The sequence below is a fragment of the Gastrolobium bilobum genome, unplaced genomic scaffold (assembly GCF_033153095.1).
Source record: "Gastrolobium bilobum isolate Gb01-03AN ecotype WA unplaced genomic scaffold, APGP_CSIRO_Gbil_v1 utg27505, whole genome shotgun sequence".
Lineage (NCBI taxonomy): Eukaryota > Viridiplantae > Streptophyta > Magnoliopsida > Fabales > Fabaceae > Gastrolobium > Gastrolobium bilobum.
In genome coordinates this window covers 567,180-591,652 of record NW_026898864.1, presented here as the reverse complement: position 1 = coordinate 591,652, position 24,473 = coordinate 567,180, and the positions used below count along the sequence as shown (strand labels likewise).

Below are 24,473 nucleotides of genomic sequence, written 5' to 3'. Positions count from 1 at the left end.
TTTTTTTTTTTTTGGTAATCGAGAGAGGGAGTTTAATAATATACAATCGTGAATTAATGGTATGATTTTACTTAATTAATAATCCACCAGATTACTAAATTAAATTAAAAAACATGTCATGTGGTGGTGGCTTTGCTAATATATATATATATATATATATATATATATATATATATATATATATTATATAGGGTTCATTTAATCTTATGTTGAAGTAGAGATCTTCTCTCATGTTGTGACACATATGTGGTGGGACATGTCATTTAAAGAAAAAAAGAAAAATGAATGTCACGATTTTCGATGAGTGTGTAGGAGATAAATTTGCTCTCTTATGCAACATAAGAGTAGTTTTTCTCACACACACACACACACACACATATATATATAGAGGTAGGATCCTTTGACACCGGTGCCAAATTTGAAGTTTGATACCTCGTCTGATAGTCATTAGATAAAAAAAGATCAACGGTGTCACATGCTTACAAATCAGAGTCGTAGATCTTTTTTGATCTAACGACTCTCAGATGAGGTGTCAAATTTCAAATTTGACACTGGCGTCAAATGATCCTACCTCATATATATATATATATATATATATATATATATATATATATAAGGGATATTTTTACTACCAAAATTTTTCACTACCAACTTACTACCAATCTAATCATCATTGGATCAAGGAGAGAGAATGCTAAAAAGTTTATGAAGAGAGAGAAAATACTCATTCAACGGTGATTAGATAGGTAGTAAGTTGGTAGTGAAAATTTTTGGTAGTAAGAATATCTTCCTTCATATATATATATATATATACCTCAATAGATTTAAGTTTTTTTTTTTTTTAGTCAACAATAGATTTAAGTCTTTACATTTCCATTGTTGTGCAAGTTACTGAGTGCTTCTCCGTTAATGCAGTGGCGGGAGAACATCTTTCGTACGTCGGTCTTAGGTACTACCACCACTCAAAATTAGACACCTACACTTAAACAATGTTTTTTTCTTTAAAATATTACTATGCGAGCTTACTTGTTTAATTTCTATTGGACGATTGTACAAAAAATTGAATACGGCGGTAGTATATTAGAAATTTCCCAGTGGCGGACTTGTTTGGAAGTCTATATCTCCACTTGCGGACATAAATTTCTGAATTTTTTTTTTTTAAGCATAATAGTAAAGCATGATATTGGTTAGGTTAGACTTTGTTTGAATATATAATGAAGGGTGAAATAGAAATAAATGGAATATACTGGGATGAAATGAGATATCATATATTTTATTGGATATTTTATGATGTCATACTACAAATCAGCTTGATTAAAAAAAAAAGGTGTTAGAGAATAATTTTTTATGTTAAGTTAAAGTTTTTTTTTTTCTTTTCTTATTTATATTTTTTGTTTTTTAATGTATTTAAATTTTTTTAAAAAAAATTTCGAAAGATATGCAGACATAAACAATTTTTTTCTGGGCCTACCCACTGCATCAAGGCAATTAGATATGAATGCTTAAACCATATTTATTTTCGCTTACTCCCTGCGTAATATATATGCTTATATAATTAAGAGTAAATACCCTTTTTCGTCCCTGGAAATATTTGCGAAGCACAATTTAGTCCCTCAGTTTAAAAAAGTCACATTTCAGTGTTTCATCTTTGAAAAAAAGGGCCACGTTCATCCTTCCGTTAGTTGGCATCTAACGGCTCAACTAACGGTGCACACGTGGACCGTTACTTTGCTGAGTCACCGTTAAGTATGCCAGCTTGGAAGTAAAACGACGCCGTTTTGAAGGTGCCTTATGTCTTGTTGGAGTTTTGAACAGCTGAAGGTCCTATTTGGTCCCTAACAAATTTATCGAGGCCCTATTTGGTCCTTAACACTAAAAAGTCACCATTGCAGCAAACCTTTCAAACCACCATTGCAGCAAACCAAGGCTTATGCTATTGGCAAGGCTTATGCTCTGATTCAATAAAAATGATGATGATAAAATGAAACTAAAGTCGAATAGAGTATTTGGTGAAGGAGAACTGCATTTCATCGCAGGAAAATCACATTGACTCAAATTATTGTACTTTTTCGTTAATGATTTGAACATCACAATCCACCACTAGCTGTTTGTGTCCAGAGAGGACGGGGAGCTCATCATATCGTGTACTCAACTTGCTCAAGTTTTGCATTGGCTGTGTAATAATGACAATAATATAAGAACCCACAATGAAACTTTTTTCCTCTTTGAAGCAATATATTGTTTCATGCATCAGGGTTTAATTACAAAGGTTTCACTCTTACGACCTTTTAGAGGTATCACTTCTAAAGGAGTTCCTTGCAATTGCAAACAATGCGTTAAATGAAAAAGGAAGAATGAGTTCTTTTTTCTTTTCTTTTCTTTTTTCATGTGTTCTCCTTTTTCATTAGACAACACTTTTATTGTTACTCAAGACAGTTGCCATGATTTTGGAAAGTGGTATTTTGTAAAAAAGAATGGTAAAAGTTAATTATTTATTATTTTTTTCATAGATCGTTGCATCTATTATCATCATTACAAAGCTTGAACATCCATGAAATTTGTGAGATTGTTTGCCTTGTGTTTTAGTTCTGTGCCAATATTATTGATGGTTGCTTGGATATATGAAGTATGAACTAGATATTAGATTGATACTTGAACAAGATTGTATATATTAAGGTACATAGACTGGACAGAGACTGCTCTGGCATTCTGGTGATGGGAAGGACACATACAAGTGCTGCAGTTTTGCATTCCATCTTCAGCGAGAAAACTTCCAGGGCGTCAGATGATGTGAGTGATAATTGTACTTTTTCATCAAATGCTTTATGCTGGCTGACCTGGATGATATAACCTCCAGAGCATTGGTCTATTATGGTCACAATCTCAAGTTGCTATATCTGTTTCATTTTTTTCTGACCTTGTTCCATTTGATCCTTAAATAGATTGACACAAAAAAGAGAATCCTACAAAAAAGGTACTGGGCACTGGTCATTGGATGTCCTAGACGTTCAAAGGGGTTGGTTACTGCTTCATTGGGTAAGGTTGTATCCATATTGGCACTTCATATGTACTGTAGAAAGCTCGTTATATATTGTAAAAGATTGTTGTAATCCTTTTTTTGGTTTCAGGTGGTTGTTGACAATGGGAAATCTGATCGAATAGCATAAGCCTTGGTTTGCTGCAATGGTGGTTTGAAAGGTTTACTGCAATGGTGATTTTTTAGTGTTAAGGACTAAATAGGGCCTCGATAAATTTGTCAAGGACTAAATAGGACCTTCAGCTATTCAAAACTCCAACAAGACATAAGGCACCTTCAAAACGGCGTCGTTTTACTTCCACGCTGGCATACTTAACAGTGACTCAGCAAAGTAACGGTCCACATGTGCACCGTTAGTTGGGCCGTTAGATGCCAACTAACGGAAGGACAAACGTGGCCCTTTTTTTCAAAAATGAAACACTGAAATGTGACTTTTTTAAACCGATAGACTAAATTGTGCTTCGCAAATATTTCCAGGGACGAAAAAGGGTATTTACTCTATAATTAATGCGGTTGCAGAGTTTCAACGATTCAATCATTTTCTCTCATTCTCCAGTTATTAAATGTAACGTCTGATAATGCATTATCGTGACAACTTGGTTCAAACTTTTTGCTGACATTTGTGGGAATTAGTTTGTTTAAGTGCACTAGGTTAATAAGATATTATTATTTTTTAGATTTTTCGGAGAATAATTTAGTTTTGATTAATTTAAAGAGTGCCTAATTAATATATAAACTAATTAATAACCGTTCTAATTTATAATTAAGATTACCGGTAGTTTTGTGGAGAAAGGAACAGTTAACGGCTTAAGAAGCTGGAATACGCAATAGCTTAATTAAGAACAGAGTGGAAATATTCAAATCGCAACCATCACTTTCCAGTTTCACACATTCAGACAGAGACAGTTCAAAGTGGTTGATCTACTCGTGATATCATGGAAAGTATGGATAATCTTAACAACTGTAAAATTGAAATTTGGAACTTTGAGTTGGATTCAAAGGTCTCTATAAATATGTTTGGATAGGAAGTGCTGTCAGTCAACTTTGAGTTAAAAATAAAATAGGTCATTTTCGTCCGGTATCTGTTGATCGATTATAACAAGACAAAACGAGCTCCACGATAAGAATAAAATAAATTATTGGATATTATTAGTATTATATATATTAAAAGAATGTTTGCGCGATTTAAATATACTTACTTATATCTTCGGTTTTTAATTATGTATAATAATTTCAAATGACTAATAAAAATACTCTTATACATAAAGCGGGTTTCATTTTTCTTAAAAGTTTAACTAGAATTCTTTTTTAGGATTAAACGTTTTATAATGTTACCAAACGGTAGTAGCTTAGTTGGTAATAAGAGATGAGTAATAGAAAGAAAAGGGTTTCGGTTCGATTCTCACATATCATATTTGAGAGGGGTTTAAATATCTTCATTCTGACTGGCATGCCATGACCAGCTTAAGTAACTTGCGATTATCATCCCAATTAAAAACATTTTAATATTCATTCAAAACAAAACCCCTAAAATTAAAACGAAGATTCAAGCAAAAAAGAGAGGAAAATATTGATAAAGGCTATTCAAACCAACAGTTGTTGAACAGTGGTTTCAAGTGGAAAAATGCTCTCCTAGGAAAATTCTTAGTTGGGCACTATAGCATACAATAGGCATTCAAATTATTATTTAACATGTGCAACGTTATAGGATAATATGAACTCCAGTATAAATGCACATATCGTTAAAAGTACTTTCACATTCATGTTAAAATTTTACTTAAGTAGATAAGAAATAACGTAGTAGCACGTGCCTACCTACGAATTTCTTACCCAATTTAGATACAACTCAATAGATTTTTCATAATAAGATATGGAAAAGTCCTACGAATTTTCATTTTACTTTAATAAAATTTAGAGATTTAAATATATTCAGCATTTCAATTTTTAAATTTGTTTTGAAGTGTTATTAAGTTCTTAATTACAAAAGTATACTTCTTAAATTTAGAGGAAGAGTTAGAAATCCGGGTAACTTTAAATGAATTTGAAGTTAAAACTCTATTTTTGTTGTTAACCTTTGACCAAAATTTTAATTTAGTTTTAAATTAGACGTGGAATCCACACTTGATTATAGTTCACTGCATAGGCTCCATATGAAAAGGTAATATTTAAGATGTGAACATAATAAAAAAAATTAAAACCAAATTGAAACTTTAGTAAAATGTCGGAGATCAAAAAAAGTTTTTACTTCAGAATTTTATTACAGTGAATTTTTTCTTTTTGTCATCCCAGGTTCAATTACTTTACACTTATTTTGTAGAGATTGTTTTGCACTTCTAATTGTGATTATGAAGTCAACGCAAATATATAGAAAATAGGAGTAACGCAACCCAAACTTAAACATATTAGAGATGAGATTGTTCGAAACTGTCGTCTGGACTTAATTTAAAGCCCTTTAACATTATACAAATAATCATTCTTCTTCTTCTTTTCCTTTTTATGTTAGAAATTTTATTTATATGTGGACAATATTAATTAATTAGTTTTGTATTTTAATATTAATCGGGTTAATAAATATTCCAATATTATTATTGTAACTAGCCCATTGTGATCACATTGAATAGAGCTTCTAGCATCTGTTGTTATTGGGCCTAGTTGGGCAGCAATGTAGGCTTTAGTGTGACCCTAGTTTTTCATGATGGGTGAATCCAGTGGACACAGACTCTTTTTTGGGTTATTGGCTAGGTTCCCTCTCTAACCTATTTATATTGGAGTTAAACTCCATAAGCTATCATGCTTCCATCGCTGAGGCTGCCTTTATCGTAATATGTGATAGAGAGGAAGACTCTAGCATTCTGTTCCCTTATTTTCAACTGTTCTTCTCCGACTTTGTGATGGCTCATGGAGTTTAACTACAATATAAATAGGTTAGAGAGGGGACCTAGCCAATAATCCAGAAAAAAGTCTGTGTCCACTGGGTCCACCCATCATGAAAAACCAGAGTCACATTAAAGCCTACACTGCTGCCCAACTAGGCCCAATAACAATAGATGTTAGAAGCCCATTCAATGTGATCACAATGAGTTAGTTTCAATAATAATATTGGAATATCTATTAACCCGATTAATTTTAAAATACAAAACTAATTAATTAATATTGTCCATAAAATAAAATTTCTAACATTCTCCCACTTGGGCTATATTAATTAATTTAATATTATTTTGAAAATCATTTTATTTTGAAAAATAATATTCCAATTCCAGCATCTCAACACAATTCAATCCAACATAACCTCATCATAGGAATATGGCGATCAATATACCGAAAATATCATGGCATACCTTCCCTACTCACATACAATGAGTATTACATCTTCATGAATCAAGGCCTAGCAGTGTAGTAAGAATTAGTGTCAAAATGTGATCAATAATATAACACACTAATTCTTATCGGTCCTCAATGTAATTTCTCAACAACATAAAATTACATTACTGCAATTTCCAAGCAACATGAAATTGAATTAACACAATTTCCAAACGACATGAAATTGATGAGGTTGGATAAATCAATATGTCACAATACAACATGAGGTCTCAAAATTTGTGACATCCAACCACATTTAAGCTATTATTCCATACATATATTTCTCAGTCGACAGGAGAAATAATAATGATGATGATCATCAATTACGAAAATTCAAACAAATATCACAAAATAATTATCAGTTTGCATAGAAAAATGATCAAAAAACAAACAAACTGAATATGACTCCTACTAACCAAAGGAATCTAAAATATTCAAAAGCAAGCTTGAGTATTACTCCCACTAATTAATAAAATCAAAAGAATTTAAACTCATGTTCTATACAAGAAGGAGGCTACTCTAAGGTCTTTCTTATCAAAGCTTTTAGATAAAAGACTCTTGTTTTATTCAATAAATCAACATCTTACTAGCAAATAAATCAACATTATTATTGTTGGCAAGTGGATGAATGTTAATTAGAATTTTTATTTATATGTGGACAATATTAATTAATTAGTTTTGTATTTTAATATTAATCGGGTTAATGGATATTTCAATATTATTATTGTAACTAGCCCATTGTGATCACATTGAATTGGGCTTCTGACATCTGTTGTTATTGGGCCTAGTTGGACAGCAGTGTAGGCTTTAGTGTGACCCTGGTTTTTCATGATGGGTGGATCCAGTGGATACAGACTCTTTTATGGGTTATTGGCTAGGTCCCCTCTCTAGCCTATTTATATTGGAGTTAAACTCCATAAGCTATCAAGCTCCTATTGCTAAGGCTGTCTTTATCAAAATAGGTAATAGAGAGGAAGACTCTAGCATTTTGTTCCCTTATTTTCAACAGTCCCTCCTTTCTTCCAGTTTTGTAAAGACCCAACAAGGTACGCACAATCCCAACTTTGATTTCATATTGTTTGGTATTTTATAATTATATACATGATTTGGGGTTAAAATAATTCTTACATTTTATATAAGAATGACCAGGATTGTTAAGATAAAATAATGAAATATAACCTTTAAATTTGAGTAATTTGTAAGCATTAAGGTATCGATGCTTACATAGTCCTCACTTAAGCTACATTTTTCTTTAATTTGATTTTATGTTTGGATGGTCTCAGCGTTACACCACATCTTAACCACAAATTTATTTTTGGATAAATCACAAGTATTCTCACGGGAGGCAATTCTATTTGAACAGGGAACATTCATATCATGTCATGATGAGGCTAGCTCTCCCAAAAGAGATTTTTTACATTCATAAGACTTGAACTCAAGACCTTACTTAAGCGGAATCAAGCATATATTATTTAAATCAACTCCCTTTGGTTCAACCCCTAATCTTAAGATCTTAAATTTGTGGATTGTTCCACTTATATAATCCTCACTTAACAATGTGAGACTTCTCACTTTTGGACTTTCATCGTGACAAACAGGACATCGTAGCCTCTTATACACAAAAACACATATTAGGAAAATTTTATTATCCTTCATTAAATAATTTTATTTATCTAAATAAAAATTATTAAATGTTTTAAAAAAAATTAAATGTTAAATATTTTTTTATTTAATGATTTTACTTTAATTCCTTAATCGGTACACAAAAGTGTATGTGGACAAAACTTAAAAAAAAAAAAAGACTGTTTGATTTATTTTCTGTTGTTTACTTTCATTTGATACTTTTATTTATAATTATAAGAATACCATATTACTTTTATTTTGTTTCATATTTTAAAATTTTTTGCTAAAGAATTCAAACCAAACATCCCTGCTTCGAGTTTCAAATTATGAAGCATATGCAAGAAGATTTAAGCTACCTTGAACTCGAGTTTCTACTTGCTATAATGCAATTGAACTTTAATAGATTACAAGCTCTCATGAGCTGAGCTTGGTGTTAGTACAACACCAGTGCTGGGGACGGTGCTTTTATCTTTCTGCTGTCTCCCGTTTTACAAAATTGAAATAACGTTTATGTGGTGTGCTATTCCATATCCCCATATACTTTACATGCTTGCAATCATGATTCATGCAGGCATTGGCTTAATCCACAACATTACTGCTAAATAGCTTAAATTGGTTGGCATCAAGAACCAATTTCCTTACGGAAGAGAATGCACCCATAATTCCTGCACCCGTGAAGACCACCATAATTGAGATGTTGATCAAATAAGTAAAGGATGATTTTGGAGGCTTGTATGTCATATTGTATAGAAGCATGGGCAGAACGAAATCCAGAGGGATGAAGCCAATAGCACCAACCACACCATTAATGTCTCCAAAAAATGGCAGCATGGCTGCCAAAACCCCACACAATATCATGTAAATTGTTCGAAGAATTAGGCGAGGAACTAGATTTCTTTTTGAAAACATCCCCTGCTTAACATCAGCTGATTTCTTCTCCATTATCTCATAAGCAACTTGAGAATAAACCTGTGATATGGTGGTAGAAACATTCAAAGAGAATTTCCACATTGACAAAACTTAACCCTGGTCAATGGCTCTTTCCATTAAGGGAGAACTTTGTGAGCTAACCTGGCCAATTGCTAAGAGCTGAAGAAGAACAAAGATGATGGCAAGTCCAAGGACCCAAGTTGGAGCCAAAGAAGGTCCATCATCTGGTAGCAGACTCTTTAAAATATTTGAGTTGGACTTGTTTCCAAATACCCAATATCCAGAAACTGCTGTTGAGTAGAAAGTCACAAATATAACAACATAACACATAGCAAGGCCTTTTGCCATCTTCCCAGTGGCAGGTGGTGCTAGTGTTGCCTGTATTCATAATGACATGGTCAATGTAAGGACAATAAGCATTTCATTTGTTAACTAACATTAAAATAGAATATTTCAACTTAGAAAGAGGAACAGTAGGTACTTGTATCTCAGGTAATATGCCATTTCCAAATATTGATGCAAGTATGGAGATGGAAGTGAAGGCACTGAATGCCCTTGTTGACTTCTTAGTTTCTAAGGAATAGTCCCTTGGAGGGGCATTTTTTGATGTTCCTGCATCATGAACCCTTAAGCTGGTGAGAAAATAAACTTTCTATTGTGAAGGAAGACAGTGTATTAGCATCCTGTTAAACCACATTGTCTAGTTAGTAGCAACTTCTAAATAGCCACGGAGGAAAAGTGTCCATGCGAATATATTAAATGATATTTAGTTAAAAAAAAACAAGAGGGAACCAAGTGAATTGAATGAGTAGTACTTAGTGGGAACCAAGTGAATTGAATGAGAGGAACTTAAAGGGAACCGAGTGAATTGAATGAGAAGTACTTAGTGCTGGCGTTATAGCAGATTTCAGGATAGTCCTTGTGACAGACTAATAATTATGTGATCCAATTGAAGAATTGAGATTTATGTTTGAAAGTGTATCCATAATAGCACAAAAAAGATTAAAGAATTCAAGGTTAACAGAATGATTATTGGTGTATAAATGTAAATAAGTGGCAATGAGTTAATAATATACCTGCATGAATACATGCACCAACCACCAGGATAGTGTAGCCCAGGCTGAGAAGCAGCGAGCACAAGTTGATGTATCGCAGGGAATGGAAAGTGGGAAGCTGAGATAAACCTATCATTACCACTGTCACCATTGCTATGAACTCGTACAATTTCAGGGAACCATGAGGTGAGATATTGGAGTACATGATCTTCCCCATCATAAAGGAAAAGCAAAAAAGCAAAAAGAAAAAAAAAAAAAGAATTAACCAAATTAAAGATTAAAAATTGAAATATTTGTAACCAAGGCCATTTACTTGACACAAATTGTTAATATTCTAAATCATTATATTGCTAAACACTTCTGCAGCAGAATATAAATGTTTGATATATGCACGGCACAAATGATCCAAAGGACTCCACAAGGTCATGGAAGAACCCATGTTCAAATCCCAATTCTCCATAATCCGAGCAACAAATTCTAGCATTGGCTATCTTCAAGCAAAAAAATAAAAATAAAATTGACAAATAATTTTCAACAAATATTTTGCAATAATCAATTGATTTAATAAATTTATTAGCTTAGAGTCGAATATATCCTTTCCTGAATATCTCATCCTGGATGGCTTGAAAACAGTGAGGTTAAATAAATCAGAAAGTTCATTCGTTAATCACTTGATTAAAGGGTAATCCAGTGCACGAGACTTTCAACGTTGTATGGTTTAGGAAGGGTAATATAGTCTGAAACATGAATGTCACGATTTTTAATTTTGGAATTTAACTTTGAAATTGAAAATTTTAATTTGAAATTATTTGTTGTTATTTAATGTTTAGATATTTTATCTTATTTTAGATTATCTTATCTCAATATAAAATAAAATTATTTTATACAAATATTTGATTATATTAGATTGGGTTCATTCTTTCTGCAGTTTATATAGATAAGTTATCTACATTGAGCCGCCTAAAATAATGTTGTTTTAGAACGAAAATTAAGGTATTTTTATAATTAGATTTATTTCAGAGTTATAATAGTCTTTTTCATTATAATTTTTTAATCTTTCAATCCAAAATGATATCGTTTTGATAGCGAATGTAGGTAACTTATCTACATTTATTATAGAAACATTAAATCTATTAGATTTTATACAAATATTTATACACATACTGAGTGAGTGGGGAGAGAATCTTAGTTTGATTCTCATCAAATACATATTTGGGGAGGTGTGAAGAGTTTTAATTGTGATTAAGTCTTGACTCAAGATTAGTATCATACCCAGTTCAAATAGTTAAAGATTATTGGGATACTCGGGGGACAACTCGCTTCAAAGAAATAATTAGGATTGGTATCGAAAAAAATTAATTGTATTAGATTTGTAAATAAATAGTTAATATAAACATTTGACAACCTTAGTTAATGTTTCTACAGAGAATGTTGATAAATTATTTACATTCGCTCACAAAATGATATCGTTTTGAGTTGAAAAATTAAAAATTATAGTGAAAAAGACTATTATAATCCTAAAATAAATTATAATTATAAAAATATCTTGATTTTCGTCTCAAAATAATATTGTTTTGGACAACTTAAATAAATTATCTATACTAACGATAGAAAAAGTGAATTTTTTTAATAATAATAAAGATTTTCCTTAAAATAAAATCTGAAACCTATTAAATACCCAACAATGGTAATAAATTCTGTCTGGGAACTTCCACAGCTCAATCTCTGTAACGATTTTACTTTATAAGGTGAAGATACTCATAAAGTAAGAGACCAATCCTATTGATGGAAAGTAAACGAAATTCAGAATTTCAATAAAATAATAAAGCATAACGGATTGTGAGAATGAGTATGAGTATATATTACTATTACGGAGAAATTGTGTATTATTTTAAAGGATATAAAATTGTGTCGTTTTAAATGAAAGAAATAAATAAATAAAAAGAAAAAAAGTGAAAAAAATAAAAGTGTGAGTCTTATTTTTTATAAAAATAAAATAATATAAATTATGTAATTTAAAAAGACAAATAATTTTCCCGATGACATGCGAAATCGCTATATTTTCTCTTATGTATTGGGGAATGACCGAAACTTGATCTCACGTGAAAAAAGACAGAGGAATTGATAAATAATGCATAATAAGTAATAAATCAATTGATAAGAATAATAAATGAATAAATGCAAAGCAAACCTCAAGGCAATCGGCCGCAAGTAAGATAGCCCCTACGCCAACTCCGGTGTTGATTGCAGTTTGGATAAATATTACAAAATAGAACATCCATCCTGACCCTGTCATTAACAAAAGCGACAAAATCAAAGTCACAACTTACAATTTTAAAAGAGTGGTGCTAATTCTCAAACAAAACAAAAAACAAAAAACAAAAAAAGAGTGGTGCTAAACGCCTAAACCATGCCTGATCTATTTTTTTATCTTGGGATAAAAAAAAAATGAGCTCAAAGTTGCTTATGATACTGTTTTCTATTAAAAAATATGAGTTGTTTCTGTATCTTATTATTATTTTTACTTGATTTTACTTTTTGAAGTTTTTATAATTGAAGTATAAAAATAAGTTCATCAATATATATATATATATATATATATATATATATATATATATATATATATCATTGCTTCTTAAGTTCACACTATTTAGTAATTGGATTAATTTATTTTGTATTTGAAAAAAAATTATTAACTCAATCTTATCATATTAGGGGGATTTTTTACGTCAGAGTAAAATTAACAAATCTTACTTCTCATTTTAATTATTGATTTTTGTCCATATGATATTTATAATTTATTAAAAATTAATTAATAAATATAACTAAATAAATTATAATTGTCATATAGATGAAAATTAACTGTTGAGATGTGGAGTAAGACTTGTTAAACTTACATCGAAGTCAAGAGATCATTACTCCTATATACATATAGGATAGGATATTCTTACATTGATGTAAAAATAATATATCTTGTACCGAATTTTAACTGTTGATTATCATATATCTTGACAATGATAATTTATTATAAATCAATAATTCATTAATGAATGTAACCAAACAAGTTACAATTGTCTGAAACATGAAAATCAACGGCTAATATAAAAAATTTCTTACACCGATATAAGTTGATTTTATCTTTTATATAAATATATATATATATATATATATATATATATATATATATTATACTTAAAATGATATAAAATTATATCATTCAAAATGACAATTTTTTTTACCCATATTAAAAATAATCAAAACCAAACATTCACTGAATATGATTTTCTTTTAAGAAATATAGTAAAAATCTTAAGGCGAACTTTCCAATTTTTATCTAAAATTGGGAATGATTATATTATCTACCTACTTAATTTTTTTTACCGTTACTTCCTTTTATCGTCATTAGATTGGATTTAAGTCAACGGTGAGAAACCGCAGGTATAACTTGTTGAGAAAAATAAATGAGAGAGAAGCAAAATTTAAAGGTGTGTAACTAATTATTTTTTTTAAAAAAAATATTGTATTTGAAATCGTTGATTTAATTTAATTTAATATTAATAAAAAGATAATAATGATAAATAAATAAAAAAACTAAATAGGTATGGAATATAACCACCCTAAAAATAATATCTTAAATTTTCTACTTTAATTTTATAAGGATAAAATCAATTAATCTGACTCTAAAGATGAATATCTTACCAAACCGATTCTAAGGATTAGTACACAAAAATAAAAACGGTGACAGAAAATTATACGGTGACATTAAGTATGGTAGCATTTAATCACCTAAGACGTCGGCGGCAAGTTCCCGGAAACGGATGTGGCGGCGACCGGATTTCTCGCAATGATCAAGAACTTTGGACATAAGGTAATAAGAGTAGAAGGTGACGACACCCATCACCGTAAGGCAAAAGAACCCAAGCCCCCAACCCAATCCTCTGAACACGTACGGCAGCGACAATATGGTTGGCCCAACGATCGCCGTCGTTAAGTGAAAACCGGCGTGCCACCATTGACCTGTATCATACATAGTACATGTGTTAGAAAATAAGGCACGTGGCCATTTGATTGAAGAAACGGAAAATTGTTCGTACTATGATGAGTTGGAATATTTACCTTTGGACTCGAGGACGAAAGCAGCTCCGGCGTCCTCCTCATCATCACGGCGGTTCTCCTTAGGTGGGTCTGCCATGGTTGACGTGGTTGTGAGTTGAATAAGGAAGAAGAAGGAGGAAGAGAAACCGAAGCATGCGGGTGGTGGAATCTAAATAATCTATGATTTATTGAGCCGTATAAAACTAGGTAGCAGGGCTTGTTTTATATTAGGATTTGGTTTGGACACTTTTTTTTATTACATCTTCGTGTTCACACGTTCACTTCCAACTTACATCTAGTGCTATTTTTCGAAATAAATATACACGCGACACGAATTATGTATCAATCATGATCTGTGTCCAATTGGGAAGACTTTTTACTTTGGAGGAAGGGGATGTGCTTCATTTTCTTATTCCACATTCCCCCTACATCTAGGGTAACCCACATGGACCCTCACACTTTCTTGCATGCTGCGCAATACTACCTGTGGTGAAACGCCAAATTGTGAGAACAAAAAGTCGATGCTTTTTGGGACCACATATTTGTGGTAACTTATTATAATTTTTTTTTTTTTTTAATAACCTCCTATCGAATCAAAATTAAAACTGAAGTTTTAGATTGATATTATTTTATTATTTTTAAATTAATTTTAATATATAATAATATAAAAAGTCAACGCAACATGTAATGTTACGCTTGTTACAGCACTAATTCCTATATTGTTGCTTAAGATAATTTGTTATATAAAAAGTCAAATATAATATTATGCTTGTTTGCAATCCCCACCACAACCTTTATTTTATGGGTAATATTACTCTCATGTAACATGAGAGTAGTTCTCTCATGTTACAGAGAGAATTCAAGTAGGGCCCGCTATTTAAAAGCAAAAAAGAAAAAGAAAAAAGAAGGCACGATTTTCGAAGTGAGAGAAAAGAAGATAACAACCTCATGTAAAATGAGAGTAGTATTTCCCTTATTTTATATATAATAAGTTTGGCTAGTAGGTGAATGACTCGAGAATTTCTTCAGCGATATTAATGCATTGAGTTTTCAGTGTATTTTTTATTTATAATATGACATGTATCTTATTTTTGACAAATACATATCATATTATGAGTGAAAGATGTACTGAAAACTCAGTGCATCACTAGCGCTAAAGAAATTTCCAAATGATTGAGAGAGAATCATGCAAATGATATGAAAATATAAAAAGAAAAATATAATAAATAAAAATAGCTATTGATATAAACGTGACATAGCTATAGACATAGCATTGGCAAAATATCCGTACTAATGTTATTTTTCGAATGTATCTCCATGCTGAAACACATTTGGAAAGAATGTCCAGAGTAGAGCAGGCAAACACGTAGGTTTGACTGACGAGATAAGTCCCACCAGTGAGAAAGACAAGATCAAAAGCCACGTAGGAATCAGCACCAATCGCGCCAGTCCATGTCACGTGTTTGCCACGTTTCCCGTCACCTGCTGTGACATGTTGCAGTCCTGCCATGTCTGTTGGCGAGACTAAGCCACGTGTGTGACACATCCGCTAGCTATTGTGACGCGTTCCAGCCACGTGTAACTACACCCGCCACATTGGATGCCGGTTTACGTTGTCCTTCTACTACCCCACGCCATACTCGTGGGGTAACGTCCCGTACTCAACAAAATTAATCGTGGGGGTAGCGTCCCGTACTCAACAAAATTAATCTCGCCACTGACACTTACGGTGATACCTGCCTGGTTATATATAGGGTCTTCCGGTGTTGCTCAATATGGGAAATTTTGAATTTGGGTTATGTTTGCTATTTTTGTATATGATTTTGACTGACAGTTTCTTTACTTGTCGTAATTTGTTTGTATCACTTGTTGTGTAATGTCGAAATATTTTTTGTGTCACTTGCTGTAATGTAATGCTGATTTAATGTTGTTTATTTACTTTTTTTAATCTCCACTTTCATCTGATCTTTTTGTGTTATTTGCAAATACACAGTATTACAATGGAACAATATCGGTCTTTTGTATATTATAATGGTTCTAAAATTAACGGTGTAGGCGGGTTGAGATTCGAAGGGGAAAAAAGAGCAATGTATATTGTCCGAGGCTTGTCCATTGAAGATCTACTTCAGAAGATTCGTCAAAAGTTGAAGGTGCAACAAAATCAGGTAATTTCTTCAATAACGGGTCGAGTCTCATGTGGAAATCGCAAATATGCAGGTTTTGAAATAACTGATGATGAGGACATTGACATTTTTCTTGGAACATTTGTCCAAAACTCTACTACGTCTCAATTTGTTGAGTTATACGTGGATATTGAGACATCACACGAAATGTCAACACCGACACGTGGGTTGGACCTTAACAGTCAGACACAAATGTCGTCATCGTCGGAACCCCAGCCCACACAATCAACTATTGCGCATGGAGATGAAAGCGACTATATGGTAGATGTTGAACCTGACAATGAAGAGGAGAAGGAAGATGAAGACACTCTATTGGCAAATGACCATTATCAGAATGATAGTGATGGAGGTGATGATGAACATTATGATAATCCCATAACACAAGAGACAGTTATCTCTGCGTCCAATAATGCGGTTATTCCACCATCATCAGGTTAGCCATTGAACGTGTTGTATGATTAAATTTTTTTTAACCGCTTTAATATTTGCCAAATCTTTTTTTTTATTTTTTTGTAGATGTGACACCATTTTGGGATGAGATCCCACACTATGAGGCTGTTAATTTTGATTATCGGAACGAAGACATACTGGATGTTGAAGGCTTAGGTCGTGGTCCGTGGACAAGAGGAGACAAAATGTATGTGAAACAAGAGTTCCGGTTGAAGAGCGATGTGCAAGCCGCTATAAAACATTATTGTATGAATGAGCATCAAGAAGCTGTAGTGGTTGAGAGTACTACCACGAAGTTGTCTATGAAATGTCGTAAGCATGAAGAAGGCTGCAATTGGCAAGTAAGGGCAATTAAACCGAAGAATAGCAACAGCTGGGTAGTCAGTAAATGGGGTGGAAACATTCTTGTGTCAGCACAACCCTTTCGCAAGATCACAAACAACTCGATTCACAATTTATATCTGAGGCCATTCTAGGTACTATACATTGTTGAAGTTTTCGTACTGCGACAATTTATGTGTTAATCATGCGAAGGTGGATATTATTACTAATTACAAATATGCTCTATATCTGTATGCAGACATGGTGAAGGCTTCGCCGTCGGTGGCCGTTATCTTGATACAAGAATGAGTTACTGCCCTTTTTGGATATAATGTTTCTTATAGGAAGGCGTGGAAGGGAAAGCAGAAAGCAATTGCTAAGATTTCCGGTGATTGGGACGAGTCATACGCGTTCTTGCCAAGATGGTTCGCGCACATGTTGAATTTTTCTCCGGGGTCTGTTTACCATATTCAACATAGACTGTGTGTCATGAATGGACAAGTTATTACTGGGTCTAGGGTTTTTCAACGTGTTTTCTGGACTTACGGTCAATGTCGGGAGGCGTTTAAATGGTGTAAACCAGTCATATAGGCCTCCACCTCTCCACCAGTGTAGTAATCAGCCTATGGTCAATTTGCATGTGAGGAGCGTATAAGTAAAAATATGCATAAAGGTCGTTATTATTGGTAACTTGTAATAAATAAAATAAAATTCATAAATGAAACATACCGGTAATCTTCTCATGCGAGTCGCATGCCAAAAACCTGCACGCAACAAATGCTGTTGCAGGTCCTGGGGGATGTCATCTGGGTCATGTACATCTCTGATTCCCCTACCCTTTGAAGCTCATCTCACTCTCAGAGACTTTAAATGTCCTTCGTTCCACACCACCTGAGATCTGTGACATTGCTGCACATCTTCATCTAGTACACCCCACTCTTTCGGACCGGGGTCAATGCGAGGTCCATGACTCCATTTAACTAACAACAATTTGTAAAATTTATCAATTATTATAGGGACTACATAATTAAGGTACTATTGCAATTACTATTTAATAAAATATGACTGCAATTGTAATAACAACAGCATATACTAAATAATTTCAAGAGTATTTATTACTTTACTCTAAAGTTTCATGTCGATTTAATTAATCTTGGCAAATATACAGTAATTAAATTTACGTTTTACAAATTTTCATTGATACTATCTTATTTTTACACACAGGTCACTATGCCATTGCTAAGACAAATTTATTAATACTAATACAAACAGTAATTACTATTAAATCATGCCAATTACAATAATTATATTGTCCTAAAGCATTTTTTGCAACATTGCAATGTTAATTTGTATATTTTTTATAAAGGATTTAATAGCATGAATAATATTTAACTAATTCAATAAATTGTAATGGCTATTTAATTACTTTTTTAATAGTTATTAAATCAACTTAATATGTTTTTTCTTAGGTTTTATTCATTAACATGAAATCTGCAATTATATAATTATTAAAACAATTACTACTATTTCAATAATTAATAATTGTAATTATTATAAATATATTAAATCTAAATTACTATTTCAGATTAATGTTTATAATTTCAATATGATTACTATTAATCAGGTCACTAATTAAAATTATAACATAATTATTACATTAATTACTGTTTACCAAAAGCCAAATTACATTGATTATTAATTATCTTAGGAATAATTTTTTGATGCCTACTAAGGATTCCAAAATTATTTTTCTTAATTAATGCAGAATATTTGAAAAGGGCTTTAATGACATGATTATTATTTAATTATTAAACTTGTAACAGCCTCAAACCCTGTAGCATGATATTGTCCGCTTTGTCCTCGGGCTCACGATTTTGTTTCTTGGGACACCCCATAAAAGGCCTCACTCTAGAAGAGGTATTCACACCCTTATAAGGCATGCTTCGTTCCCCTCTCCAACCGATGTGGGACATTACATCATCCCCCACTGGGAATACAGCGTCCCCGCTGTACACACCGGTCCAAGGCCAGACTCTGATACCATAAAATGTAACAGCCCCAAACCATGTAGCATGAAATTGTCCGCTTTGCCCTCGGGCTCACGGTTTTGTTTCTTGGGACACCCCACAAAAGGCCTTACACTAGAAGAGGTATCAACACCCTTATAAGGCATGCTTCGTTCCCCTCTCCAACCGATGTGGGACATTACAAAACTAATGATGATTAAGTTAACATATATGCAGGTTTGTTATAATTATTATATTTGATTAATATTAATATTTATTTTATTTATTAATTAGGCAAAACAAATGGGCCACTATTTACTAATTAAAAAAAAACAAATTTACTAATTAAAATTGCATTTACTAATTATTAAAAGAACAATTTCATTTTATTTTATTTTTAATTTGTTCATGTTATCAGTTTCCTTTCATGCCACCGTGTTTTGTCTTCTTCAATTGTCCACATATGTCGTAATTTTGTTTCACACCGGACTCCATTACAAAACTATGTCCCAAGAGATTTTAAAATCAAAAAGTGAGCCAATTTTTTTAACCGTTATGCGTTTAACAAAACAACTTGAGAACACATGTATCTGTCCACATCAATACACCACAACATGCAAAAAATAAAAACCAAACAAGTGGTCCCCGAAAAAAAAGAACCACATACACCTATAAATAGTTCAAACACAACACCATACAAACAACAACATAACACACACGTATAAAAATCGAGCCAATAGGTAATGAAATGTCAATATTGTACCTGTGGTTTCGTGACTAAACGGAAAGGAGGAAAGATGGGAACGCACACACTTAGCTCCGGCGGAGGTGCCAAGGGACTGGAGAAGGAAATTTGGCCACCAAAAAATTTTCTTGCTTCACTGACTTACGAAAATGGAAGAAATGAGGGAGAGAACGGAGAAGAAGAAGAGGGGAGAGGCACCGATTAGAACTGAGCAGGAAGAGGATAGGAAATGAACGGCTGTAAACGAATGCCGTCAACAAATGCTACAAGACATTGGCCACGTGGCTTAGTCTCGCCAAATGTCATGGCGGGGCTTAAGCCATGTCACAGTAAGTGACGGGAAACGTGGAAAACACGTGACATGGACTGACGCGATTGGTGCGGATTCCTATGTGGCTTCTAATCTCGTCTTTCTCACTGGCGGGACTTATCTCGTCACTCAAACCTACGTGTTTGACTGCTCTACTGTGGACATTCTTTCCAAATGTGTTTCAGCATGGAGATACATTCAAAAAATAATAGTAGTACAGATTTTTTGCCCATAGCATTTCTGGCCCCTTCAAGTAAACCCTACTTCATATTTAATGAAATCTGAAATTAATATCACGAGTCACACATGTTTGCAAGACGGGACTAGTCCCAAATGCTTTTAGTGTAGGACTTCCACATGTCCTGCATGTGTCATGTGCGGCACTATTTATGTGGCATTGAATCCCGTAAACAGTGCATGTGAGACTGGTTTCGTACTTTAATGTGCGTTGATGAAGCAATTTTTTCTCTAATTTGTTTTGGAATGGTCAAAATGCCATGATAGAAGAGAAAGATATAGGTGTGGATGTGAGATATAGTATAACTAATTTTTTTTTTCTTTCTTTAGTTGATATATCTGTTTGAGATATATTGATTTGGATGAGATGACTACATAAAAGTGATAATAGAGGTGGCAAAGCGGGTAGCTCGCCCTGCCCCGCCAAAAATGAGTTAGCCCGCCACACTTTTGAGAGTGAACTAAAAAACTCAGTTCGTCCCACCGGCCCGAACCTAACAAAACGCTATTTCTGAAACCTGTCAACAAGACATTGGGATTTCATTTTGGAGCTAAAAAGGTCCTGAAAGAATTGAAAGCTTTCTTTGGCTTCTTAAAGGTGAAAATTTGCTTACTAATCAGAGTCATTATCTAAGATACATGTCGAATTTTGATACATGACCTAGATGCCTTCAAGAGTGTGAAAGTTGCCTCCACATGGTTAGAGACTACTTATGGTCCAAGGAGGTTTGGAAATCTCATGGTCCAAGAATATTTGAAAATCTTTTATTCATCCTTGTGACTGGCCTTCTATCTTCTCTTGGTGGCTCTTTCTTAACTTATCTCTTTCCCCTTCTTTGTATATAGACCAAAATTGGCCCCTTTTGGTTGGCGTTTATTGGAAACTTTGGGTTGGTAGGAATGAATTTTTTTTGAAAATACTCATCTTGTTGGTGAGTCTTTTGTTAGGAGTGCACAAAGTCTTAAGCTGAATTTTCTTAATGCTCAAAAGCTTCTTTGTAAAGTTGGTCTTCATCTTAAACCCAGGGAACAAGCTTTTATTTCCTGTCAATTCCCGAAATATGGTTGGATTAAAGTGAACATAGATGGTTCTTGTGCTAATGGCGGAGTTCGAATAGGTTGTGGATGTGTCTTGAGAGATGCTACTGGTAAATGAATTATGGGTTTTTCTAAAAATCTTGGTATTGGAACGTCTATCATGGTTGAGCTTTGGGGTATGCTTTGTTGGCTTGGAGCTGGCTTGAAATCTTGGCTATAAAAACTTTCATTTGGAAGGTGATTCAGAATCTGCTCAGAACTTCATTAATGGAGAATGTCCCCCCTCATCATGCCCTCTCCAATCTGTTTCTGCAAATTCGTTCTCTCCTTCATAGAAATTAGGAAGTGAAGATTACTCACACCTATAGAGAAAGTAATAGTGTGGTTGATTGATTTGCTACCCAAGCTCATCTCCATAGTTGGGATATTGTGTTCTTCAGTGATCTTCCCCCTCCTTGCTTGGGGAGGCTGAAGAATGATTTTCAGGACATTTCTTGGCCCAGAAACTGTGGAACCAATGCACTCTATGTAAAGAATATAAAGGCTCAACGATTTTGATGATAACAAACAAAGCATGAAAAGAAAGCTTCAAAGCGCAATAATCAAAAAGAAGTTTAAAGAAGATCAAGACTCAAGCTTCAAGAGAAGACTCTAAGTCCTAGCGACCTCAAAGTAATATATCTTAGGACTTAAAATTATTTGAAAGGGGAATTGATTTCTGGCATGATCAAATCTCAAAGCAATTTTCAAATACATGTATTAAATCATCGTTTGACATTTAAATCCATTCCTAGCATGAAAATCTATTTTTAAATTTTTGTCAAATGATTGAAAGCATTTAAACTGATTTAGATCATGAGAAAATCATTTTGGGACGAAATCCAACCTTTTAATAGGTTGGTAATCGATTACACTAGCAATGGTAATCCACTACCATTCATGGTAATTAATTACCCACTGCATGGTAATCGATTACGCACTGTGCAGAAGACAAAAATAATGGCCATAAAATGGCTAGTTTGCGAAAATGGTCAAATAAACACCCATGAGGGGCCTCTATAAATAGGAACCATTGTTCCATTGATTAGACACTTCTTCTTTATCATTATTCTTCATTTAAATCATATTACTTGCTTATTCTCATTCTTCTTGATCATAAATACTCTTTGAGCCTTTATTCTTGTGATAGTGTCAACACTCATAGTTCTTCAACTTGTATAATCTGTACGTTTAGAGTACTTAGCTATTGTTAAACACCTCCATTTGATTTCTTGAATAGTTAGAGGAGTGAACCCTTTACACGGTCACCAAATTTCTAAGAAAATTTGGAGTGAAATATTGTAAGGCATCAACAGTCCGAAGTCTTGAAAAGTTGTAGTGGTTTGTCAAGCACCGTCAAGCTTGATAGCTAGTGAAAAAGTTTGATCGAACGGCTTCAGTCTGGACGTAGGTCACAGTGGTGGTGACTGAACCAAGATACATCCAGTTAGCAATTTTTTTTTTTTTTGGTAAACATCCAGTTTGCAATTTTTCTAACCTTAAACTCCTTACTTTAGTCTTGAAATTGCATTTTTAGATTGTTTATTTATTCGCTTGCTTACTTTATTAATCAAACACTTGCTCCTACACTTAGACTTTTCCTTGTTAAATCATTTTCTCGAAGAATCGCTCTTTAAAATATCAAAGGAGGCACTTTGCGAAAAGATTTTATAAAACTCAATTCACCTCCTCTCTTGAGTATTGAAGCCACTTGTTCAACTGAAACATAACTATTAGCTAATTTTTTTTTTTTGTTTTTTCACTTTAACTGTATCTCAAAAAAAAGAAAAAGAAAAAAAGAAAAACAGAATCACATCAAGAAGAGAAACCAATTATAAAAGATATAAAAGGAGTTCACCACCACTATATGATTTAAAATTCAATTATGAATATCTACTAACAACCTTGGGTAAATATCTTCTGGAAACATAAGCAATGAATTCAACAACCAAAAGATGATGACATCATCAAACACTAAAGACACAAGGAATCTACTTTACCAACAAATCAAAGAAAAATATTGTAACTTATCTTTAAATTATCATTGTCTCCCACAATGTAAAAGTTTAATCATATATTGGTTAGATTTTTAAATTTGAATCAACTTAGCCAAATATTTTCGTTGTTGAATAATTATTTAGCACAAAGGTTAAGACCATATTAACATTCATGGTCGATATGGTAGTTGTTGGAGGACAACGCCATAATGGTCGAGGTTCAAATGCTGGTAGATTAAAAAAAAAAAAAAGGTTAAGACTATAGGCATGAGGATAAAAATGTTATGTGAAATAAAAATAAAAAATCATCTGATTCAGATATCTAAATTAAAAATGTAGCCTTCCGAAGTGATTGGTGATTGGTATTCGTTTTTTTATTGTGATTAATACATTAATTCTGAGCGGAAAACGAGATTGTGCAACATAACACACCAATTATGTTACCCCTGGTAGCGAACTTAGTTCATTCAGTTTTTTCTGCAAAATTATGTCACGTGTCACGAAATAATTGGCTACCAAGTTCGCTATCAGTCGTACCAAATTAAACTTGGGACACGTGACAATCAATTTTTCTTGTGAAAGTGTACCACATGTCACGAAATTATTTAGCTACCAAATTTACTACCAATAATAACGAACTTCAACGCGTGACACTCTGGTAAAAAATGTTTACATTGGTAAAAAAATGTTCACATTGGTAAAAAAAATTGCCAAAAAGTTTGGTCACTTTTTCCGGGTTCAAGTTCTAAAACTGACTTCAGCACCATCGGAGCAAAGGTGTTGTTTTCCACCACCGCCACACTCTTCCATAGAAGGCATCGGGTTCTGGTTCCAGGAGTTCAATCATCGTTTGTTTACTCGAATCTTTTCCAAAGTTTCGTCGGAGAATGACCAGAAAAAGTGAAGGACCTGCGATCGAAATCGACCTCGGTACCACCTACTCCTGCGTCGGTGTGTGGCAGCATGACCACGTTGAGATCATCACTGCGGGTTGTCGAAGCACTGCCACACGGTGGACACGGGGGCCTCTATCGGCTGGATCACGAC

General features: G+C 33.2%; 1 protein-coding gene across 1 annotated transcript; it reads right to left on the bottom strand.

The window, feature by feature from the left end:
- Nucleotides 1-8,477: 8,477 nt before the first annotated feature.
- Nucleotides 8,478-14,243, bottom strand: LOC133284801 (probable GABA transporter 2). Its single transcript, XM_061481904.1, has 7 exons — nt 14,122-14,243; nt 13,792-14,022; nt 12,197-12,294; nt 10,027-10,213; nt 9,432-9,562; nt 9,092-9,328; nt 8,478-8,989 (listed from the first exon to the last, which is right to left on the bottom strand). Exons 1-7 carry the CDS (start codon nt 14,195-14,197, stop codon nt 8,600-8,602), a joined length of 1,350 nt encoding a protein of 449 aa, XP_061337888.1. The 5' UTR covers nt 14,198-14,243; the 3' UTR covers nt 8,478-8,599.
- Nucleotides 14,244-24,473: the final 10,230 nt, after the last annotated feature.